This window comes from Manacus candei, unplaced genomic scaffold, assembly GCF_025592945.1.
Source record: "Manacus candei isolate 608988 ecotype Guabito, Panama unplaced genomic scaffold, ASM2559294v1 h1tg000106l, whole genome shotgun sequence".
NCBI classification, from domain to species: Eukaryota; Metazoa; Chordata; class Aves; order Passeriformes; family Pipridae; genus Manacus; species Manacus candei.
In genome coordinates, this window is record NW_026138154.1 from 342,345 (window position 1) to 364,395 (window position 22,051).

Consider the following 22,051-nt stretch of genomic DNA (forward strand, 5'->3'; position numbering starts at 1 on the left):
GCAGAGCTGCTCGGAGCAGCCTGGAGGGAATTTGGGAGCAGCTCTCCCCAGGGCTGGCAGCCCAAGGCGATCCAGGGTGGATGGTTCCCAAACACAGGGAGCCAGGAAGCCACAGGAAGGCTGGAGCTGGTCCTGCTCCAGGGAAGATGGACAGGGAGCAGCTCCTACGAGGTTCAGGGCAAGTCTGAGCCTCTGGGTCTCGCTTTCCCTCGGGATACAAGGGGACATCCCAGGGAACAGCAATGGGATACAGGGAGGCTGCTCTGGGAGGGCTGGACTCGTCCTCCCTGCTCTGACCTCCTCACCTTGCACTGCACTGGGTGCCACAGCCACACCAGGCCTGGAATGCAGCTGGAAAACACCAAAACCCCCCCAAACTGGCAGCAGCTGGGGGTCCCCAACCCGGGGGAAGCCACCAGGCCGTGGCTAAGCCGACAGTGCCACCTGCTGCCACCACACACCCGGCCCTGTGTCCCTGTCCCACACCACGGCAGGGCCTGGACCAGCCCCAGGGCTCCTTTCCCTCCTCCCAGGCTTCTCCCAACTTCCCTGCCAAGCCCCTCCCAACAAACCCACCCGGGGTTGTGGGACCCCCCCCCCTCGACGTGGAACACGAGACACCCCCGGGGAGCCTGCGAGTCAACTCGATTTTTTTTTATTATTAAATATACATCCTCTCTTGGCACAAATCTTAAAATATATAAACATTATATATATAACAAAGTGTCTTCACTGCAATAAAATAGAACTCCAGATCCAAGAAAAGCAGTCAAAATCGACACACACACGCACACACACACACACACACACACTGATGGTGAGGACACAAAAGGCATTTTAACAGTGTTTGTGCTAATAAATGCATAGACCACACAGGCAGTGAGCAGTGCTGGGAAAACCTGCAGGGCATGGCATTCCAGGGGGGGACAGAACAGGAGGAAACAGCCCCTACAAGATCCAAAAAGATCCTGCCCCAAAAGATCCTGCTTTGTAGGAAGGCCACCTCCTCCTCCTCCGCCCCAGTCCAGGTGGGGAAAGCCCAGAATGTACCCCTAGCTCTCTGAGGAGCCCAGGAACCCAGCCAGGAACCTGGGAAGTACCTGCAGAGCCCAGGAACCCAGTCAGGCACTGGGGAATCTCCCTGGGAAGGATCCCAGCACATTCCCTGCCCGCCCAGGACTGGCACCGGCCTTGCTCGGCGCTGCCACGTCACCTCTGCTCAAAGTCTCCTTTCATCTGCTTTTGGGTTAAAAGACAAGAGGGTGAAGATGGTGCTCGAGTCCTTCCAGGTGGAAGGCAAAGGGAAGTGCCACAGGAAGTTATGGAGCTGCTCCTGGAGGGCTCCCAGGGAGCCCCACACCGCCCAGCCCGGGGGGCCGGGACTCCTCTCCCGACCCTCCCACCACGGTGCCACCGCCCTCCAGCCACGCCAGGCAAACAAGAAGCCAGCTCAGATCCTGCCTCCCACATCCTCAAGTGACCCTCTGAGCTTCCCAAGCTCTTCCCGAGGAGGCACCTTCCAGCCAGCAGCCACTCCCAGGGAGCAAACGGGGCATCCTCGGAGGTACCGCGAGGAAACGACACGGAGCAGCAGCAGCAGCATCTCAGCTCCTTAAGGGAAGGAGCTGGGACAAGGGAAGGTGCTCAACTGGACAAAAAACTTCCAAAAAAACCCCTTCCTTCCCATCACTCAGTGCCTGTAAGTTCTTGGCCCCCCCCAGGAGCACTGAGGCCTGCGAGGGGGGGACGGGGTCGGGCTGTTCAGGCGCCGCCGGAGAGCTGCAGCTTTGTCATTTTGGATGCATTTATTGGACCTGATTTTCTCGAAGTGCTAGTGCAGGGCTCAAGGTGCAGAAGCAGGAGGGAGGGAGAAAAAAAGCACAAATTCCTGCTTGGCTGTAACACATTAAAGGAATGGAGGGAAACCCGACTCGGGAATCCAAAGCAATTCGAGGAGGACGAAATGAAAAACGGGGGAATTGCAGCAGTAGCAAAGAAGTTCTAAAGAAAAGAAGGAGTAGAGGATATTCCTGTTTGACTTGTCTCCTTTCTCAGGGCTAAAGGCAAAGGACCTTCTTGGCCAGCACACAGAGACCCCCCTTCCCAAAGCAGGACACCTCATTCCAGGCAGCAGAGAGATCTGGAACGTGTCTCAGTTCATGCAAGGAATAAGAGAAGGGAAGAGAACACTCTGTTTCTCCTTTTCTACATTCAAATCAGAGAAAGGAACAAAAAAAAAAACCCACCCCCACTATTTAAAACAACCCAAAGCAGTAACACACAGTTACTTCAAACACTTCTGCCCAAGAAACAAAAGCACCAAACCCACCCCGGACTGAATCCAAAGCTCTGCCTCCGAACAAACACTCAGCCTGCAGAACTTGGAAAAGCAGGTTTGGCTCAAATTCCACTGAATTACAATCAGGTGCAGCTGCTAATTCAAGGAACAACTTCTCTTGGCCCAGTGCTTCCAAGTCTGGCTGTGCTTGTTCCTCAGCTCCAGGTTCTGGCTGCGAGGGGGGGGTTCCAGGCTCAGCCTCTTCCAGGGGATTCCCATCCACTTCAATCCACTGGCTGCACTCCTGCCAGGGCAGAGGATTCCCTGTGCAGATCTGCCCTCCCATTCACTCCCAGTCACCCAGGGAATCCTTTCTCAGGAGGAGTTAAAGCACCTCTGTGGCCACAGGGGTTCAGTGATGCTCTGGGATGATCCACTAATTCCACGGAGCAAAGGAAGCAGCTCCAACCTGGATGTCACAGTCCAGCTTCTCCTCCTCCTCCTCCTCCTCCAGGGCTGTGCAGAAAGGAAGGAGCTGTCCAGGCTGGGAGGGGATGGGCATGGATTGGACACACAGACACACAAACAACTGCTCACACGCCTGGGAAGCAAAGATTTCCTCCCCGGGCCGGACAAGGGAAAGACAAGAGCAGGATAATTGGGCTTCTCCATTGGAGAAAAGAAATCAGGAGCTCTTGCAAGGACCGAGCAAAGCTTCACCCGAGGGAGGAGAAGAGCTGAGAACACCTTCTGGCAGCAGCAGGAGCACAGGACAGCCAGAGCTCAGGGCCATCTCCACGGGCTCTCACACCCCAACACTGACAGTTCTCTCATCACAGATCAGGGGCTGCAGTCCAGGGATGCACAAATCACCATTTCTGGGCCTGGAGGCAGAAATTACTGAGGTTGACACCCAGCCAGGAAAGTCTGGTCCATCCCAGCTCTGGGAACAACCTGTTAACACCTCAGTGTGCTGGCCCTGGGCCACGGCCACAACGTGCAAGTGGAGGTGCTTGATTCCTAAGGAAATATTTGGCATCAGAAGCAAGTTTCTGCTCCAAAAAACAAGTGCAAAGACAAAAGAAAGGAGAAGGCTGCCTCTACCAGCTGTGCAATTCCCTCCATTCCCATTAATCCGTGACACAAGGCTCAAGCTACAACAGCTGGAGTGCAAACACCAGGAAAGGACAGATTCTAATTTATGCCTCATTTTTCTTTTATACATTATGGACTGTGCAGGGCTAAGGAGGGATTTTTTATCTTGGTACAGGTAATCTGATTCTCAGGGAAGCCTGAAGTTTGCTCTGACCTCTCTTGCACTCCAAATTTAATAAGAGGAACGGATCACAGAACAACCCCACCCCCAAAATCTCCGTTTCCCTGAAAACTGATTTGAAATAGAAACACCAAAAGCTTCTTCACCATTAATTTTCAAATTACCAGTGGAAGTGATTGGCACTACATAGATCATTTCTGAAGGGTCAGCACTGGCTGTGGTGCCCAGAATCCCAAGGACCAAGCTGGTCCAGGAGAATTTTAGGAATGGGAAAGCAGGTGGGATGTGGATTAACAAACAGAGGTGACACGACCTACACAGCAGGTACCAAAAAGACAAAAAGGTTGTTCAGAAGCAATGCCAGAAGCTGGAATCAGTTCCCAGGCTGGTTCCACCACACAGGGACAGCTTTTTTTTGGGGACAGCAAAGTCAGGTGCTTGTTCTCACGTGGTGCATAGAGCAGCAACAATAATACTGAAGGATAAAACTGCTTGAGCTGCAAGGATGTAACACCCTCTCCTAGGGCATCAACACTGTTAAATCCCTTGGAAAACGCTGCCTCCAGACCAGGACAACATGGAAGGGTTTGGGCAGCCCCAGAACGTGATCCAGTTTGGGAATCCAGGCCCAGCCCTGACCCGACAACAAGGACAACACACACGAGAATTCCATTCCCAAAACGGCTCAGAACTTCCCTCCCCTGCTGTCCACAGTCTTTGGTAATCTCAGAGGGACACCCCAAACAAGGGGGATTTATGCAACTCAACCCAAAAGTGAGAGAAACAACTGGAGAAGGGCAGAGAAACATTCACCTTCCAGGACAAGAGCAGAGTCCCGGCCCTGCTCCGTGGAGAGCACGCTCCCAGCTCGCAGGAACACATGGAATTCCCTCCAGACTGACGGGAATATTGCACTTGGCAGGCTGCCTCCAGCCAACACGTGCTCTGGGAGCTCCAAACTGCCTGCCAGGAGCTTCCCACATCCAGGGGGTCATTCCAACAGCACAGAGTCCCCTCTTCCATCACCCACCGCCTCCTCTGCCCAGGGGGGGAGCGGGAGCAGCACGGGTGGGTTTGGGAAGCTCCTCTCCTGGCACCAGAGTCAGGCAGAAGGGGTGAGGCAGCTGCTTTGGAGGACTCAGCTCTGCGGGGTCGGAGGGATTTTGTTCGGGGTCGAGGTTTCCGAGGGGCTCGAGAGGGCTCGTTCAAAAGGACCAAAAAAAAATAATAATAATAATTAAAAAAAATAATCCAGGAAGGACAGGAGACCCAAAACAAGGCAGGTGAGTTCTGGAGCTGTGGGAGGGCACGAGGGCACTGCTCTTTCTACAGGGTTTGGGGCTCTTCCCCTGGCTGAGGGGGTTCAAGCACTACCTCTCCACGTGCTGCAGCTCAGGGAGCAGGATCTGTGGCAGGTCAAAGGTGGTGAAGCTGATTCCCACTGCATCCGAGGGACTCAAGAGGCTCATTAAAAAGGACCAAAAAAAAAAAAAAAATTAAAAAAAAAATATCCAGGAAGGACAGGAAACCCAAACAAGGCAGGTGAGTTCTGGAGCTGTGGGAGGGCATCGCTCTTTCTACAGGGTTTGGGACTTTTCCCCTGGCTGAGGGGGTTCAAGCACTACCTCTCCACGTGCTGCAGCTCAGGGAGCAGGATCTGTGGCAGGTCAAAGGTGGTGAAGCTGATTCCCACCACGATGGGCCCTTGGAGGTTTCCGAGGGACTTGAGAGGGCTCGTTAAAAAGGACCAAAAAAAAAAAAAAAAAAAAATTAAAAAATCCAGGAACAACAGGAAACCCAAACCAAGGCAGGTGAGTTCTGGAGCCGTGGGAGGGCACGGGCGAGGCGAGGGCTCTTTCTACACAGTCTGGGGCTCTTCCCCTGGCCGGGGGCTGAGGGGGTCCAGGCACTACCTCTCCTCCCCGCCGCTGTGCTGCAGCTTGCGGAGCAGGATCTGCGTCAGGTCGAAGGTGGTGAAGCTGATTCCCACCGCGATGGGCCCTTTGACCCAGTTCATGCTGAGGCCCTTGTACAGGCCCCTGACGAGTCCCTCCTCCCTGACGATGTCCCTCATGGTGAGCAGGATGGAGCTGTAGGTGTGGCCCAGCACCCCGGCCGTCTGCATCCGCCGCCGCACCACGTCCAGCGGGTAGGAGGCCGACTGCCCGATGAGCCCCGCACAGGCCCCGAAGAGCAGCCTCTCCGGAGGGGAGGGCTGGGCCTTCCCGCTGTGATCTGCCAGGGAGAGAGGGGCAGAAGGTGGGAAAGCTGGAAAAGGGAGTGCCCGAACCCGGCGCTCCCGGGGTTTTGGGCCCCGAGTCCTTCCCGCGCCCGGGAATTGTGGTTTCTCGTGGCTTCTGCAAGACACGGGTTTCCTGCAGGTAAAGAGGCTCCAGAAGCTCCACAAAGCCACTTTGCAGCTGGCTCCAAGGGGAGGGGAAGGATTTGTACCCCCTCCATCCAAACACCTGGAGTTGGCCCCAAAGACTCCCTCAAACCTTTGCCTGGACCGCCTCAATTCCAACACCTGCAGTTGGCCCCAAAGCCAGCCCCAAACCTTTACTTGCACCCCCTAATTGCAACACCTGGAGCTGGCCTCAAGTCTCCCCCCCAAAAAGCAAAGCTTTACCTGCACCCCCCAATTCCAACAGCTGGAGTTGGCCCCAAAACCTCCCCCAGACCTTTACCTGCACCTCCTCAACCCAAACACCTGGAGTTGGCCCCAAACCCTTCCCCAAAAAGCAAATCTTTACCTGCCCCCCCCCAATTCCAACAGCTGGAGTTGGCCCCCAAGTCTCCCCTAAACCTTTACCTGCACCTCCTCAACCCAAACACCTGGAGTTGGCCCCAAAGCCTCCTCCAAAAAGCAAAGCTTTACCTGCCCCCCCCCAATTCCAACAGCTGGAGTTGGCCCCCAAGTCTCCCCCAAACCTTTACCTGCACCTCCTCAACCCAAACACCTGGAGCTGGCCCCCAAGTCTCCCCCAAACCTTTACCTGCACCTCCTCAACCCAAACACCTGGAGTTGGCCCCAAAACCTCCCCCAAAGCTTTACCTGCACCCCCTCAACCCAAACACCTGGAGCTGGCCCCAAAGCCTCCCCCAAAAAGCAAAGCTTTACCTGCCCCCCCTCAACCCAAACACCTGGAGCTGGCCCCAAAGCCTCCCCCAGAAAGCAAAGCTTTACCTGCGTGGACTTTCTTCAGCGTCTCGTAGGTGAAGAAGCTGAGCCCAGCGTAGGGGATGACCCCCAGGATGGTGGGGGTGAACCCCCTGTACAGGGTTTTCAGCCCTTCCTCCCGGGATATCCGGATGAAGACGTGGACAATGCTGCTGTACCTGCAAAGGGAGAGCACAGCTGTGCTGCTCAGAGGCTGCACAACCCCAGGAAATATTCCCAGCAGCACTTTCTGAAGGATCAGCAATTAATTAATTGGGCCCTGAGCTCATCAGACAGCTCAGAAGGGATTTCAGCAGCAAACACAGACACCAATCCTGGCCCTTCCACCACTTGTGTCCTGCCTGCTGGATCTTTCTGGAAGCACCAAGTGGTCTCCTAAAGAACCAACACAGAGTTTCCAGCAGTGAGGTCTCCCAGTATCCATCTCCTTCCAGGTCAGTGCTCAGAGCCCCAGCAATAAGAGGTTTATTGCACCAAAGGCTCTGAGCAAGAAGTGACCCAGAAAACGGGAATAAAGTCATCTGACCTTAAAAAAAAATCCAGAAAGTGGGAGTAAAGGCATCTGACCTTAAAAAAAAAACAATAAATCCAGAAAATGGGAATAAAGTCATGTGATCTTAAAAAAAAAGAGCCAGAAAATGGGAGTAAAGGCATCTGACCTTAAAAAAACCAAAAAAACACAGAAAATGGGAATAAAGGCATCTGACCTTGGAAAAAAAAGACACAGAAAATGGGAATAAAGGCATCTGACCTTGGAAAAAAAAGACACAGAAAATGGGAATAAAGTCATGTGATCTTAAAAAAAAAAAAAAAAGAGCCAGGAAATGGGAATAAAGGCATCTGACCTTAAAAAAAAAGATCCAGAAAATTGGGAATAAAGGTATCTGACCATAAAAAAAAGATCCAGAAAATCAGAAAAAAAGGTACCTGACCTTAAAATGCCAAAAGCTGTGCACTGTGGTGGTGGCTGCAGGGGTTGTTGTGAGGACTTACATCTCCTTGGGTGTGACAGCCATGCGGGCACGGACCATGTCCAGGGGGTAGGTGACCATGGCAGCAGTGGTGCCCGCCAGGGAGCCAGCAATGAACCGAGGGAAGGGGGTCAGGGCCCTGCAGGAGGGGACAGAACAGACCAAACACATCACCTGGACAGGGAAAAACTTTGGAGAATGGCTCTGCTCTCCCTGCTCCCAAATCCCTGCTCTGCCTGCTCCCAAATCCCTGCTCTGCCTGCCCCCAAACACCCCAGTCCTGACCCCATCCTTCTATTGCCTCCCCAAACACCCTGTTCCTGACCCCATCCTTCCCTTGCCTCCCCCAAACACCCTGTTCCTCACCTCATCCTTCCCTTGGGCCCCCAAACATCCTGTTCCTCACCCCATCCTTCCCTTGGCCTCCCACACATCCCGTTCCTGACCCCATCCTTCCATTAATCCCCCAAACACCCTGTTCCTGACTCCATCCTTCCCTTAGCCCCCCAAACACCCCATTCCTGACCCCATCCTTCCATTAATCCCCCAAACACCCTGTTCCTGACTCCATCCTTCCCTTGCCCCCCAGCACACTGTTCTTTAAGCACACCACCCCGAGAGGGGCTGGCACAGCCCTGTGCCAACAGAGCTCCCCCCCGGGGCCAGCAGCCCTGCCCAGAGCTGCCTCCCTCCAGGCTGCTCCCCGCCCTTCCCTCATCCTTACTTTCCCTGGAAGCCGTAGTAGCTCCCCAGGAGCTGCTTGTACTCCTCGTGGGCGCAGAACTGGATGGCGGCGTAGGGGACCACGCGGACCATGGTGGCCGAGTTGCCCCTCCAGAGGCTCCAGAAGCCCTCGTTGAGGTAGGTGCGGTAGATGAGCCTGTAAGCCTCCTGCAGGACGTGGGGTGATCCGAAAAACCCCGGGGGAAGGGGTGATTGGCACAGAACCATGGAATCACAGGGTCAGCTGGGTTGGAAGGGACCTCCAAGATCATCAATCCAAGCCTTGATCCAACCCCGCCGTGGTTCCCAGCCCATGGCACTGAGGCCACATCCAGTCTGTCCTTAAAAACCTCCAGGGATGGAGAATCCACCCCTTCCCTGGGCAGCCCATTCCAATGGCTGAGCACCCTCTCTGGAAAGAAATTCTTCCTGATATCCAACCTAACCCTCCCCTGAAGACCAAACCCTCTTGTCTTACTGATGGGAAAAGAGACCAACCCCCCCCGGCTCCCCCCTCCTGTCAGGGAGTTGCAGAGAGTGAGGAGGTCTCCCCTGAGCCTCCTCTTCTCCAGGCTGAGCCCCCCCAGCTCCCTCAGCCTCTCCTCACAGCACTTGTGCTCCAGTCCCTTCCCCACCCTTGTTGCTCTCCTCTGGCCCTGCTCCAGCCCCTCCATGTCCTTCCTGAGCTGAGGGCCCAGAACTGGACACAGCACTCCAGGGGTGGCCTCACCAGCGCTGAGTCCAGGGCAAGAATCACTTCCCTGGACCTGTTGGCCACCCTGTGGTGGTGGGGGGGAAAGCAAAAAAATCACCAGAGAAGGTCCCAAAAACAAGCCCTGAGTGATGTCACACTTAATGTTGGGTAAAACCCAGAGTGTGAGCAAGGACTGAGCCCCTCTGTGCCACCAACAATCTGATTAAAAACTGCCCTATAATAAACAAGATTACTCCCAGTCTTTCCCTCTGTGCTTTCCACTGAGTCCTCCTAATAAATCCCAAGCAAGAAAGTTAAAAAAAAAAAAGGCAAACAAAAGATGCAGTTGGAGCTATTACTGCCATTAATCAAACACTTCAGGGCAACAGCAGACAAGACACAACACCTCACCTTGGCAGAAAATCTTTTTGAAGACACTAAAAGGAGGGGAAAAAAAAACAACAAAAAAAGGAACATTAGGTCTTGCAACACATTTAGATGGATCAAATATAAATAAACATTTGGCCCATAAATAAACCATACAGGTGTTTTATCTGAGGGATAAAAAGAGAAGCAAAAGAATTAATGCAGGAGGAAGCAGGGATTGTTTTATAATAAGGGCTTAACACTGGTAACCAGCACAGGAGTGGGGAAAACGTTCAGTTCGTGCCACACGCCACTGAAACAAAGGAATAAACACAAAATTAATTCAAACCCCAATATTTCAGCAGAGCATTTCCATGCCCAGGCTCCAAACCAAACGTGGGCCCAATTAAGCAGCTGCTGCAGCTTCTCCCTCACTCATCTGAGACTTGGAACCCCTCGAGTGCATCCAAGGATCACATGCAAATGCATTTTCACCACCCTGCTCCTTTATGCCATTCTTCACTTTTGTTGGTTTTTTTTTTTTTTTTTCAGAAATAAACACAATTGTGATGGAAAAGAAGAAGCTCTTCTCCCTCTGCCACAGGAAAATTCAGAGAATTGTGGAAGCCCAGGAGGATTTGGGTTGGAAGGGACCTTAAAGACCATCTTTCCAGGTTGCTCAGAGCCCCATTTTTCAGTCTCTACTTAAGGGACAACCTTCCTCCACTCAATAACCCAAAGCAAAAGTGTCAAAAATAGGAAATATCCAGGTAATATCCCAAAGGTGATTTGCCCCTGCTCGGACAGGGAAGAGCAAGAAGCTAAAATATCCATCAGGAACTAAGAGATTGCTCAAATGGGAACATTTGGATCACATCCTTTGCAGTGAGTGGGATGGGCCAAAGCAAACAGGTATTTTTATAAACGTGGCCTGTCTGAATTCCAGGGATTTCGGGTCAGCTGCTGACCCAGCCCAGTCCTGTGGTTCCATCCCACATCTCCAGCCTGGGATGAACCAGGGGGTGAGCTGTGGTGGGAGAGCAGAGCATGTCCTCCCTGCTGCACCAGCATCTGCTCCCAGGGGCAATCCCAGCCCAGGTTTTAATCCCCCTGATCCACAGCCCTGCTATCCCTCAGCCCTCACTGTCCACAGGGAAAATCACATCAAATGAAAGCCAATCCCAAATTAAATGTCAGCCAGGGATCAGATTAAACCCACTCAATTCAGTTGATCTGGGACGTCAACCAGCTTTAAAATTCCTGCCTTTACCAAATGTCTCCTCAATCAACAGCCTGTGCTGTTAATTATCCCTCTGGGATAATTAGTGGAGCTAATTCAGTCCCTGCACTGGGACAGGGGGACCAAACAGAGCCCAGGACGGGGCTGAATCCCAAATCCTGCTGAACACCTGGCAATTTTCTGTTCCAAACACATGAATTTTACTTTCTGTTCCACAGTTCAGGGGTTCCAAGGAGGGCTCTGCAACACAAACCCAGAGATGCAGCTCCAGTGCCTCTTGCAGTATTTCCATCACTAACTTCAGCTCCCCCCAAACCAACTCAGGGGCAGGAAACTCCAACCCCTCCATTCCCTGCCTCCAGTGCCTCCACAGCTCCTCCTGTTCCCCTTGGGGCACTGGAGAACAGGCTGGCTGAGCAGGTCAGGGGCCCTGGTTTGGGTCCTGCCAACAAGAATTAAGAGTATTTTTGGAAAAGCCCACAGGACTCACCTTGGAACATGATTTTTGTCCTATCCAGGGGAGCCACTGCAGTTTTAGCAACAGCACCAGCCAGTGCACCAGACATCAGGGAGTTGAGCACTTTCTTCTTCTCCTGGTTATCCTGGAACAAAGCACAAGGAATAACACTTCACCTCTGCTGCAGCTTTTACCCCCCCCTTTCTCCAGGATTTGGGTCAAAATGCTTTCCTAAATTTCTAGCACAGTGAATTCCTGAGCAGATCAGGAAGCAAAATTCCAAGACCTGCCACCTCCTACCTCCTCTCTGTTATTTCTCCTTCTCAGAGCTCAGCCACTCCCTCCCCACCATTTCTCCCCAAGGTTCTCCCAGTAACACCCCAGCCCTGTTTTATCCCAAGGATAAAACCAGGCAGGTTTCCTGCTCTGCTGAATGGGATGGCAGTGGGTTTGTTACTGGCATTCCTGCCCCAGCTCATGTTTATAAAGCAGCCCTTTTCTCCCAACACACAGACAGGGAGCAAGTAAATGAAATCCAACAGTGTGGAGGCTCCAGACTGTGACACCAGGCTTACTGTGAGCTTCTGACACGCTCTGTGTGGCTGTGGAGAAGAGGAGTTAACATCTCCCTTTTTCTCAGAGCGTTTCACAACTAAAAAAGTTAATGTTTGTTGCCCAAACCCCTGGATTTCCCCTCCCATCTCTGCCTGGCCGGGGCCGAAGGCAAGGGCAGCCACGTGAAGGTGAACTTCAGCCTGAGCTTGGGGCTAAACCAGACCAAGGTTCAGCATCCCCTCCTCTTCCAGGGTTTCCAGTGAATCCAGCAGCAGGAGCAGCAGGAGCAGGGACAGCCAGGCTCGTGGCCCTGGTCCCAGCTCTGCCAGCAGGACACAACAAGGGAACCCAGCCCTGCCTGGCAGTGCCAGCGATGCCTCTTCCCAGGGGGATGGAAAGTCTTGGCTCTCCCCAGAGGAACACAGGTTACACATTCCAGGGCTGGCACACGCCCTGCAGCTCTGCCAGCACCCCAGAGCTCAAATCACAGGCTGCCTGGGGGTGGAAGGACATGAAAACCCATCCAGTGCCACCCCCTGCCACGGGCAGGGACAGCTTCCACCAGCCCAGGTTGTTCCAGGCCCCATCCTGGCCTTGGACACTTCCAGGGATGGGGCAGCCACAGCTTCTCTGGGAAACCCATCCCAGTCCCTCACCACCCTCCCAGGGAAGAATTCCTTCCCAATATCCCCTCCAACCCTACTCTCTGTCAGTTTGAAGCCATTCCCCCTCGTCCTGGCACTCCAGGCCCTTCTCCAAAGTCTCTCTCCATCTTTCCTGTAGCCCCTTCAGGTCCTGGAAGGCCACAATCAAGTCACCCCAAAGCTTCTCTCCTCCAGGCTGAACAATCCCAGCTCTCCCAGCAGAGCTGCTCCAGCCCTCTGATCCTCTTGGTGCCTCCTCTGGGTTTTCTCCAGCAGCTTCCACATCCCTCCTGTGCTGGAGACCCCAGAGCTGGATGCAGGATTCCAGGTGGGGGCTCAGGATCCCCCCCTTCCCCTCCTTCCCACGCTGCTTTTGGCTCCCCAGCTCCTTGTGCTCTCACCTCAGCTGGGAGATGGGCTGCTGTGACTGGCTCCACATCCTTTGGGAATTCCACTGGACCCTCTCTCACACCATTACCCATTACCAGTCACACTTCCAAGGGGGCAGAAGAGTTCTGGCTCCTACATGGGGGAATAAAAACCAAGGAAAAGCGTCAAAAATAGGGAATTATCCAGGTAGTGAAAGCACAGGAAGGACTGACACGCTCCCAGGGCTGTTTCCAGCAGGAAACCCCTCTCCAAGCTCCCAAGGGAAGAGCATTTCCAGGATCCTCGTGCAATTCCCTTCCTTTAAGGTGTAAAGGGATGTGTGGGGGGTACTTTGGTGCCACATCAAACCTGTGTCCATCACATCCACCCTTTCCACCCCAAGAGGAACTCAGCTGCAAGCAACACCACCAAAACATCCCTCATTTCCAGGGAGAAGGGTCAGGCCCTGCCCTGTCCTCTTACAGGCAGGATTCTGGTTGATATCTCACTGCTGAGCAACCAGACATTGGAGGGGGGCTGTGGAAATTTAAACCCCCTGCCCTGGAAAAAGGGGGGAAAAAAAACCAGTCCCAGGAGCAAGTGCCCAAATCCTGGCAGGAGCAAGTGGAGGTTATTTTAGGGAAGAGAGAGAGATCCAGTGGCTCACACGTGCCAGAAAGGCTGTTCTGATGACACCAGGGATCCGACCTGAAGCAGCACATCACTGATTTTAGGGCTCCCTCTCCTCACAGCTGCACCATAAAAAGCAGAAATACCGGCCAGTTGGAGCTGCAGAGTGTAGATGCAGAGAGAATGCTTTAAACAGAAGCTTTTCACTTGTTTTTAGCTTTAAATTTCTAATATTTCTGCTTTTTACAGGGTGATTTTTTTGTACCACGCAGTTGCCTTTTTTTTTTTTTTTCTTAATTTTTAAAATCTCCAGAAATGGGAAGAGCTGCAGCTGGAAAAACCCTGGGGCAGCACAGAGAGGTGGTGAACCCCTTCACAAAAGGGTCTGTGACAACAGGGAGCAGTTTTCCAAGCCTCAAAGCTGTTCCAACAGCCTCAGTGACACCCTGGATTCCTTCCCAGGAACGTGCTCTCAGGAAATCTGAATTCCCAAACAGATCCTGTCCCCCAGCAAGTCACTTCACTCCTGCTCCCTCTGATGCCTGGCTTGGAAAAACCACCTTCAGGCTCCTTTTTTTTCCCCCCTCCTTTTTAACAATCTCCAGGTATTTTATGCTTGTCAGCACCTTTCAGACTTGCTGACCTATTTTTTTTTTCCCTCCCTCGTGTCTCCCATAAATTAGTGCCACCCTTCCCTCTCCAGCAGATATCAAAGGCAAAGCAGAGGCAGCTCCTGCATCACCAGTTTGGGATGAGGGATCCACAAACACCCCTGGGCACCTTTAATGCCAAACATCCCAGAATCCCAGGATGGTTTGGGTTGGAAGGACCTTAAAACTCATCCATTCCCACCCCCTGCCACGGGCAGGGGCACATCCCACTATCCCAGGGTGCTCCAGCCTGGCCTGGGACACTCCCAGGGATGGGGCAGCCACAGCTTCTCTGGGAATTCCATCCCAGGGGGGGAATTCCTTCCCAATATCCCACCTCTCCCTGCCCTCTGGCGCTGGGAAAAGCCATTCCCTCTCGTCCTGTCACCTCCACTCCTTGCCCAAAATCCCTCTCCATCTTTCCTGCTGGCTCCTTCAGGTCCTGGAAGGCCACAATCAGGTCACCCTGAAGCTCCCCTTCCCCTGCTGGAGCTTTGGGAAGACACAAACCCACGTGTTTCCAGCTCCTGAGGGGGTTTTCCAAAAAAAAAAAAGATGTCTCTCAGAGAGCAATAACTCCAAATTTGAACAAGAAATAACACCTGACACAACCCAAACATCAGCAGTGTTGGCACCCAGAGGGTTCCCTCGCAGAAGTTTGGCCCTGGGAACAAAAACTCCCTCCAGGATCAAGCCCAGGGATGATCCCATGACACAGCAGAGCAGAGCACTTAATTATTTTGAAGAGCAGTTAATTATTTCTCACTGCTACCTGCAGTCATTTCCCTCCCCTTCTCACTCCCTCTTATCTCCCCTGCTTGGGAAAACTCATTGTAAAACGAAATAAAGCCTTTCAGCCAAGGCACCAAAGAAATCACAGGTGGAGACATTTCCCCTGCCTGGCTCCAACAAAGGAATGTAGGTCACGATATCAGATTTATCTCTGCCAAAAATAACACACAGACACACACACACACCCCCCACACCCCCCAAAAATAGAAATCGTGCTGAAGGGCTTAGGGATGCAAAACACAACTTTCTTTGAAAGATTGATTGAGAAAGAGATGCCTGAGAGGGGATTTGCAGACCTGATGTTAAGCCCTTGACTTTATTTTGGGACAGGGATGAGATGCATTCACCCCACCATATTGTCTTTCAGCCCACTCAGACATGCCCCTCTTTTATTTTTAGTGCCCTGAGCTCACAAACACCTGTTATATGCCCAGTTTTACACATTAAACTGCCCCCATGGCTCTGCAGAAACACAGGCTCTAAACATGCAGAGGCTCCGAGGTAAAAATAGCATTTATTTATTATTTTCTGCTGAAGGAAAGCAAAAAATACAGGCAGCTGTATTTTATTTTGGGCTCTGATGCCAGGGGGTTATTTTGACCAATAATGCACATTTACTGGAGCCACACAGAACAAAGGTCAGGTTCAAATCTGAAGGGTGAATTTAAAGTTTGGGGGGTGAATTTGTAACATCATCCTGCACACGTATCACCCTGACTGGCTCATTAAGTAATCCACTGAAAGCCATGTGGGTATTTTTTTTTAAATCCCTGTGTTTCATCCTGCTCCCAGCACAGCCATTCCCTGTGTTTACAAAGCCACAGGCAACCAGGGGAAAAAAAAACAAAAAAGAAAAAGCTGTGGATTAGATGTGATTTTTTTTATGACACACCACTGGGTTATTTCTATGGGAGTTACACAAGGCCCTGTCACACATCTGGATCCCCAGGGCAGAGCAAACCATTCCCCTCAGGAATCAGGCAGGAAAAACTGCTGGCAAAGGGGAGTTTGGAAGTTAAAGGGGTTTAATGAGTAACACACTCCGTGCTTTTACACCAAAATTTATGGACAGGGCAAAGCACTTCCTGCACATCCAGCAGAATAAACTGCCTGGGTCAACACAGATTAAAGATTTCCCAAACTGGGGAAAAAAAAAGGGAAGCTCAGGCCCCTCCTCCCCTTCAGCACCCCAGAAAATTGAGGATATTGGGATGGCAAAGCTCTGCCTGGGGTGGCTTTTCCAGGTCTATCCCGGTGTTCCAACAGCTCTGGGAGCACCTGGGCACTAAAACTATATTTTCCCCACCACATTTTCCCCACCACATTTTCCCCACCACATTTTCCCCACCACATTTTCCCCACCACATTTTCCCCACCACATTTTCCCCACCACATTTTCCCCACCACATTTTCCCCACCACATTTTCCCCACCACATTTTCCCCACCACATTTTCCCCACCACATTTTCCCCACCACATTTTCCCCACCACATTTTCCCCACCACATTTTCCCCACCACATTTTCCCCACCACATTTTCCCCACCACATTTTCCCCACCACATTTTCCCCACCACATTTTCCCCACCACATTTTCCCCACCACATTTTCCCCACCATATTTTCCCCACCATATTTTCCCCACCATATTTTCCCAACCATATTTTTATAACAACCATGCTTTACAATGATATTTGTTATAATTGTTCTTGAGGGGTTTTTTTCCAACCTCAACAATTCCTTGACCACTGGAAAACACGTTTGTTTGATGCTCCCTGGTGGAATTTAGACCTGTCCCAAAGCCCCGAGATTTCTGAGGGAATTATATCTCCCCAGCAAAGCAAAGTAGAGCAAAGCAAAGAGCACCAGCAGCTATTTGCTGAGAAATATTTGCTTTTTTCCCCCTCTGACAACCCCAGAGGGAATCACCGAAATAGTCCCGAGCCCCGTGACAGGGAATGGCAAAGCTGTGGCCCTGATGCTCGCAAAATTCACTGTATTCAGGAGAAACTGGGGCTGAGGGGAGAAAAAAACAAGGCACAGACAGAAAATTAAAGGCTTTTTAAACGGAGTAATTGGGAGTCGTTGCAGCAGCACATCCCACTCTCAGCTCACAGCCACAGTTCACCTCTGGGGCATCATCTCCATTTCAGTCAGGTAAAAAGCCCCCTTGTACAACTCCATTCAGACATTCCAGCTGCCCTCACTGCTCAGTTATCCAGCTCCTTTTTTTTTTTTTTTGTTTATTATGTCGTTAACGTGGCTAATGAAAGCACATAATTAAATTAGCAAAGAAGGAGAAAACCCAGAGAGCTCCTGCAGGAGGGTTCACACATTTTCCCAGGCAGGCTGAAGTGACCCAGGGAAGTTGCTCAATTAGGTTTCCCTTCAATTGTTGTTGTTAAATTGAGCAATTGAGTCTGACAGAGAGAGAGAGAGAGATGTGGTAAAAACTGAGATTACTGCAGCTTCAAAATCACCCTTGGAGCAAAAGCACCACAGAAAATCACAGGAAATCACAGGAAAAAAAGGGCTGAAACGCTCAGAACGGGATGAACTCCAACCAGATGGGCCCTTGAGGTCCATCTTTGCCTTCCAGTTTGATTAAGCTGTTAAAAATCAAGCCCAGGGGTGCCCTGCAGCCCCAGCTCTCCTCAGCCACATCCATCTCCTCACACACAAATCCAGCCCCAAAACATCAGCTGTGAACAGTCCAGAGCTCCCCTTCCCCTAAAGGCCTGGACAGAAACCACTGGAATTATTTTTAGGGAATCACTGCCTGAAAGACTCCCTAAATTACAGTATCTGGAAGAGTTTAATTTTCTTCCAGCCTTCCTCAGCTTTAAAAGAAACCCTCCCCCTGAGACAAACCCCAGGCCTGCCAACAAAAACCCGGGACAAAGATCCGAATTCCTGGCGTGGTTTTTTGGACGATCTGACCCGAATTAGGGCACTGGGAAATGGTTAAACCCGAAGCCCTGCAAGAAAAAAAAGGCAGCTGATTATTCCTGGGGCCTGGTGTTTTTGAACAGAGTTGGGAAGGAGCCCCAGAACAGAGGGAATCTTGGCAAGGAGAGACAGAGCTTTCATTCTTCAGCTGCTGAGAGGAGCCTGTTGCTGGGAACACCTCAGCTGGGTTTTCCACAGCCAAAAGCTGGAGAGCTGCTCTTATCTGCCAGGCAGAAAGCAGCTTTATCTGAGGGAGGGCAGAGCCCTCCAGCCAGGGAGGGGGCTGAACCCACTCCCCGGGTCAGGGAGCAATTCCCTGGCTCCAGGAGAAGGCAGGAAAACAAGCCACCCATCCCACAACCCCTCAGCCTGGACACTCCTCAGAAATCATTTCTCCAAGGTGACACCAGGAGGAGACGACAATAAAATATAAAACTACTTCAGCACACAGTCTCTGCTCTAAAACCCCCCAGCAGAAAAATAAGTAAGGAAAAATAAGGAATTAAGATCTTCCATCAGGAAGCAGGATGAGCCACAGCTGTGCCAGGAAGGTGCCATTCCCTCAGGGCAAGGATTTCCACCCTGGTGGAGCTCCAGAGATCAGGAGCTGCCCCCTCAGTGTGTGTCCTGCTCACTCTGCCTTGACTTTGGCAGGATTTAAAGTCAAGCATCACCTCTGCTCAGCCAAAACGCTGCAGGTTTCAGCTCAGTTGGGTTATTTTGGGGGGGTAACTCAGGCCCAGCAGCACCAACACAGACCTTCACCTTTGGGCAACAACAGGGAGCAGCAGATTTAAAGCACAGCTACAGAGCAAAGAGCTCCTTAAAACCTCATTTATTTGGTGGCTTTGCATCTCAGTCACCTTCTCCACTCCAGGCAAAGTGTAACACCCTTTCCCAAGCCCAGGAATATTGATGGATCACCTGGAAAACGGCACCACAGGGTGAAAAATTGGTGTTGGTTGTAGGGGAAGGGCAAAGCTGAATGAACTTTCCTGTCACTGGCAGCAAAGTTGCTCGAAGAAAATCATTCCTGGTTCCTGAAGGTTTTTTCTCCAAACCTGTCTGACCTGTACCCAAGCCCAGGCAACCACAGGCTCAGGGCTGGGGTTTTCTGTTTTATGCAACCTCGTGGAGTGAGGCTGAACACACCAGGCACACCTGAAACCTGCCCTCACAAGGCAGAGCTCCAGCTCAAAGGAAAAAAAAAAAAAACAACCAAATTCTTGCAGCTCCTGACTTATATTCTGGGGTTATCAGAGGCCAAAATTCCCTTGTCTGAAGCAATCACTGGGGCCAGAGTTCCTGCTGAAATCCAACACCAAGGACAGCCCCAGTCCCCCCTGTCCTCAGCACCCACATCCAGAGGTCCTGAACAATCCTTTTGACTCGCTGGGGGAAAAGAAAAGCAAGTGTTGAGTACCCACAGCTCCAGGAGGGTGTAAAGATGCTCAGCTCCCCAGAATCCAGCCCTGGTGTTTTGGACACTCAGGTTATTTTTAAACACCTTCAACCCACAGGTTGTTGGTGTGGTTGTATCAACCCTCTGGTACCTTTATTACAGTCTCTCCTTCCTCAGCTGGTTTCCAGCACCCACAGACGTCTCCTCTGTTCCTTCACACACACCCCCCTTCTCCAACCAGGAGTCGTTTCAACCCCAGGATGTTTCCAAAACACTCCAAAATCCATCAGACCGCAGGAAAACAACACCGGGAGGAGCAAAACAACCTCCCCCAGAGAGCTCGGCAGCAACCTCCCCCAGAGAGCTCGGCAGCGAAGCAGCAGCAGCAGAACCCAGAGCAGAGCGACAGCAGGTTCCAAACCCACCCTGAATCACCAGCCAGCAGGAAAAACCACACACAAACACGTCTCCAAGGCACACAGACACATCTCCAGCGCCTCCAGGCCTCAGGGGAGCCCAGGTTTAAGGTCAGCACAGCAACTGCTCTGCTGGAACAGGGAGTTCCAGGCTCACAGGCAGCCGAGAAGGTGGGACCTCGTTTATTAACCCTGCACAGGCACTTCCAGCCTTTCCCACCTGGTTTTTGACATCACAATTTAAACTCAATCCTTCCACCCCCACCTCTGAAGGCAGAGCAGGGAAGTTCCCCCCCCTGCTCTGCAAGTTCTTGCTGGTGCTGAAGTGGGAGAAGTAGGAGGCAGGGGGGGGATCTGTGTTCAACACACTCTGTGCCCCCTGTCCCTCAGCACAGAGACAACACTTTGCCTCCTTTCCAGGTTCAGAGCAACTTAACAGGACCCAAATCCCCCCGGGCACGTGGAGCTGAGCTTGGCTGAGCCCAGCTCTGATCGGGAGACTTGGAAGGGAAGAGGAGCCGGAAAACTCGACACAGACACCCCACACCTGAGAGAGGGCACAGGCTGGCAAGGGGGGAGGTGGGCAGGGGGACGGGCAGGGTTGGGGGCAGGAGGTGGGCAGGGGGACGGGCTGGCAGGGCAGGCAGGGGGGCTGGCAAGGGGAGCAGCTGGGCAAGTAGGGGCTGGGAAAGTAGGGAGGGAGAGAGGGAAGGTGAGGCAAGGGAAGGGAAGGCAAGGCAGGGAAGGAAGGCAAAGCAAGGTAGGACAGGGATGGAAGGCAAGGCAGGCAAGGTAGGGCAGGCAGGGAGGGAAGGCAAGGCAGGACAGGCAAGGCAGGGCAGGCAGGGAGGGAGGACAAGGCAGGGCAGTCGGGGCAGGCAAGGCAGGGCAGGCAGGGAGGGAAGGCAAGGCAGGACAGGCAGGGAGGGAGGACAAGGCAGGGCAGTAGGGGCAGGCAAGGCAGGGCAGTGCAGGCAAGGCAAGGCAGGGTAGTGCAGGCAAGGCAAGGCAAGGCAGGGCAGGCAGGGAGGGAGGACAAGGCAGGGCAGTCGGGGCAGGCAGGGCAGTGCAGGCAAGGCAGTGCAGGCAAGGCAAGGCAGGGCAGGCAGGGAGCGTTACCGGGCCGGGCCTCGCCGCGGTGCCGCCGCCCGCGCTGGGCTCGGCCGAGGCCGCTCTCCCGCAGCTCGGGCCGGCCCCGGACGCGGCTCCAGCCGCTGCCCCGAGCTGCCGGGTGGCCCGGGAGGGTCCTGCGGCCGGAGCAGCCGGAGCCTCGCGGGGCCGGGCCGGCACGGGGTGACCCCGCGGGAGGCCGCGCCAATGTCACCCGGTGCCTCGCGCCGCCGCACGGCCCGGGGCCGCCCGGCCCTGGGTCACGGCGATGTGCGGCCGGGGCGGTGTCAGCGCCCGCTGCGGGTCCTCGTCCCGGCCCCTGTCCCGGCGCGGTCCCGTCCCGCACTCACCGGCTCCGCTCCGCTCCGCCTCGGCCGCCGCCGCCAGGCCGCCCCCGCTGCGCCGCGGGAGGCGGGGCCCGGCCCGCCGCGCGGCCAATCGCCGCGGGGGAGGGCAGGGCGGCGCGCGCGGAGTGGCTGCGCGCCCGCGGAATGACGGCGGAACCGGCCAATCGGAGGCGGAAAGGGGCGGGGACAGACGCGAGGTGGGCGGGGCGTGCGGCACCGAACCGGGGGCGGCGGGGACGGACCGGGGACAGCCCGGGGAGAGACAGCCCGGGGACACCTCCCGGGGATAGAGCGGGGACGGACCGGGGACAGCCCGGGGAGAGAGCGGGGACACCTCCCGGGGATAGAGCGGGGACGGACTGGGGAGTGACCGCCCGGGGATAGAGCGGGGACGGACCGGGCACGGCGGGGACAGAACGGGGAGGGACCGGAGATACCCCCGGAGATGGAGGGGACAGGCCGGGGACGGACTGGGGATACCAAGGATAGACCCGAGAGACCCCGGGAGATCCCGCGGTCAGACCGGAGATCCCGCCCTGTCCCACCGAGGAGAGCCCGAGGATCCCCCGACCTGCCCCGGGGAGCGCCCGGAGATCCCGCCCAGTCCCCGCGGGGATCCCGCCCGGCTCTGCCCGAGGCCCCGGGGCAGCGCCGCCCCCCAGCCCCGCTGTCCTCCCGGCCCCGGTTCACCCCCGGGGGCTGCAGGTACACCGGTTACACCAGCACCTGCTTAAAGGGGGACGGGGAGTAAATCCCGTGGGGCAAAGCCCACGTTTGATTCTCCCACAGCCTTGGTGCTGCTTTTCCCCCAGCCCAGACCCAGCAGGAGCCCCAGGCTGCACCAAACATGTTCCCCAGAGTGTCCAGTCTCTCCCAAACACGGGGCACCCCAAGGACTCGGCAGCTCAGGGTCTCTTAATCCTCTTTTTGTGCCCACTCTGCCCCAAAGAAGGGGGACACGTTCACCTGGAGGTCAGAGTAGTGCAAAAACTCCCCCAGGCTCT

At 53.8% G+C, this 22,051-nt stretch overlaps 1 protein-coding gene across 3 annotated transcripts; it reads right to left on the bottom strand.

Annotated features, from left to right (window-relative positions):
• Window positions 1–633: 633 nt before the first annotated feature.
• Window positions 634–21,108, bottom strand: SLC25A42 (solute carrier family 25 member 42). 3 transcript variants are annotated; one of them, XM_051769228.1, is made up of 8 exons: window positions 21,051–21,108; window positions 12,787–12,907; window positions 11,220–11,331; window positions 9,535–9,560; window positions 8,431–8,597; window positions 7,729–7,845; window positions 6,742–6,893; window positions 634–5,789 (listed from the first exon to the last, which is right to left on the bottom strand). In XM_051769228.1, the coding sequence occupies exons 2-8, from the start codon at window positions 12,865–12,867 to the stop codon at window positions 5,464–5,466; spliced, it is 981 nt and encodes a 326-aa protein (XP_051625188.1). In that variant the 5' UTR covers window positions 12,868–12,907; window positions 21,051–21,108; the 3' UTR covers window positions 634–5,463. The 3 variants fall into 3 exon arrangements, with proteins under 3 accessions (XP_051625188.1, XP_051625187.1, XP_051625189.1); XM_051769227.1 differs by lacking the exon at window positions 21,051–21,108 and adding an exon at window positions 20,710–21,022; XM_051769229.1 differs by lacking the exon at window positions 21,051–21,108 and adding an exon at window positions 19,600–19,685.
• Between the last annotated feature and the right edge of the window lie 943 nt (window positions 21,109–22,051).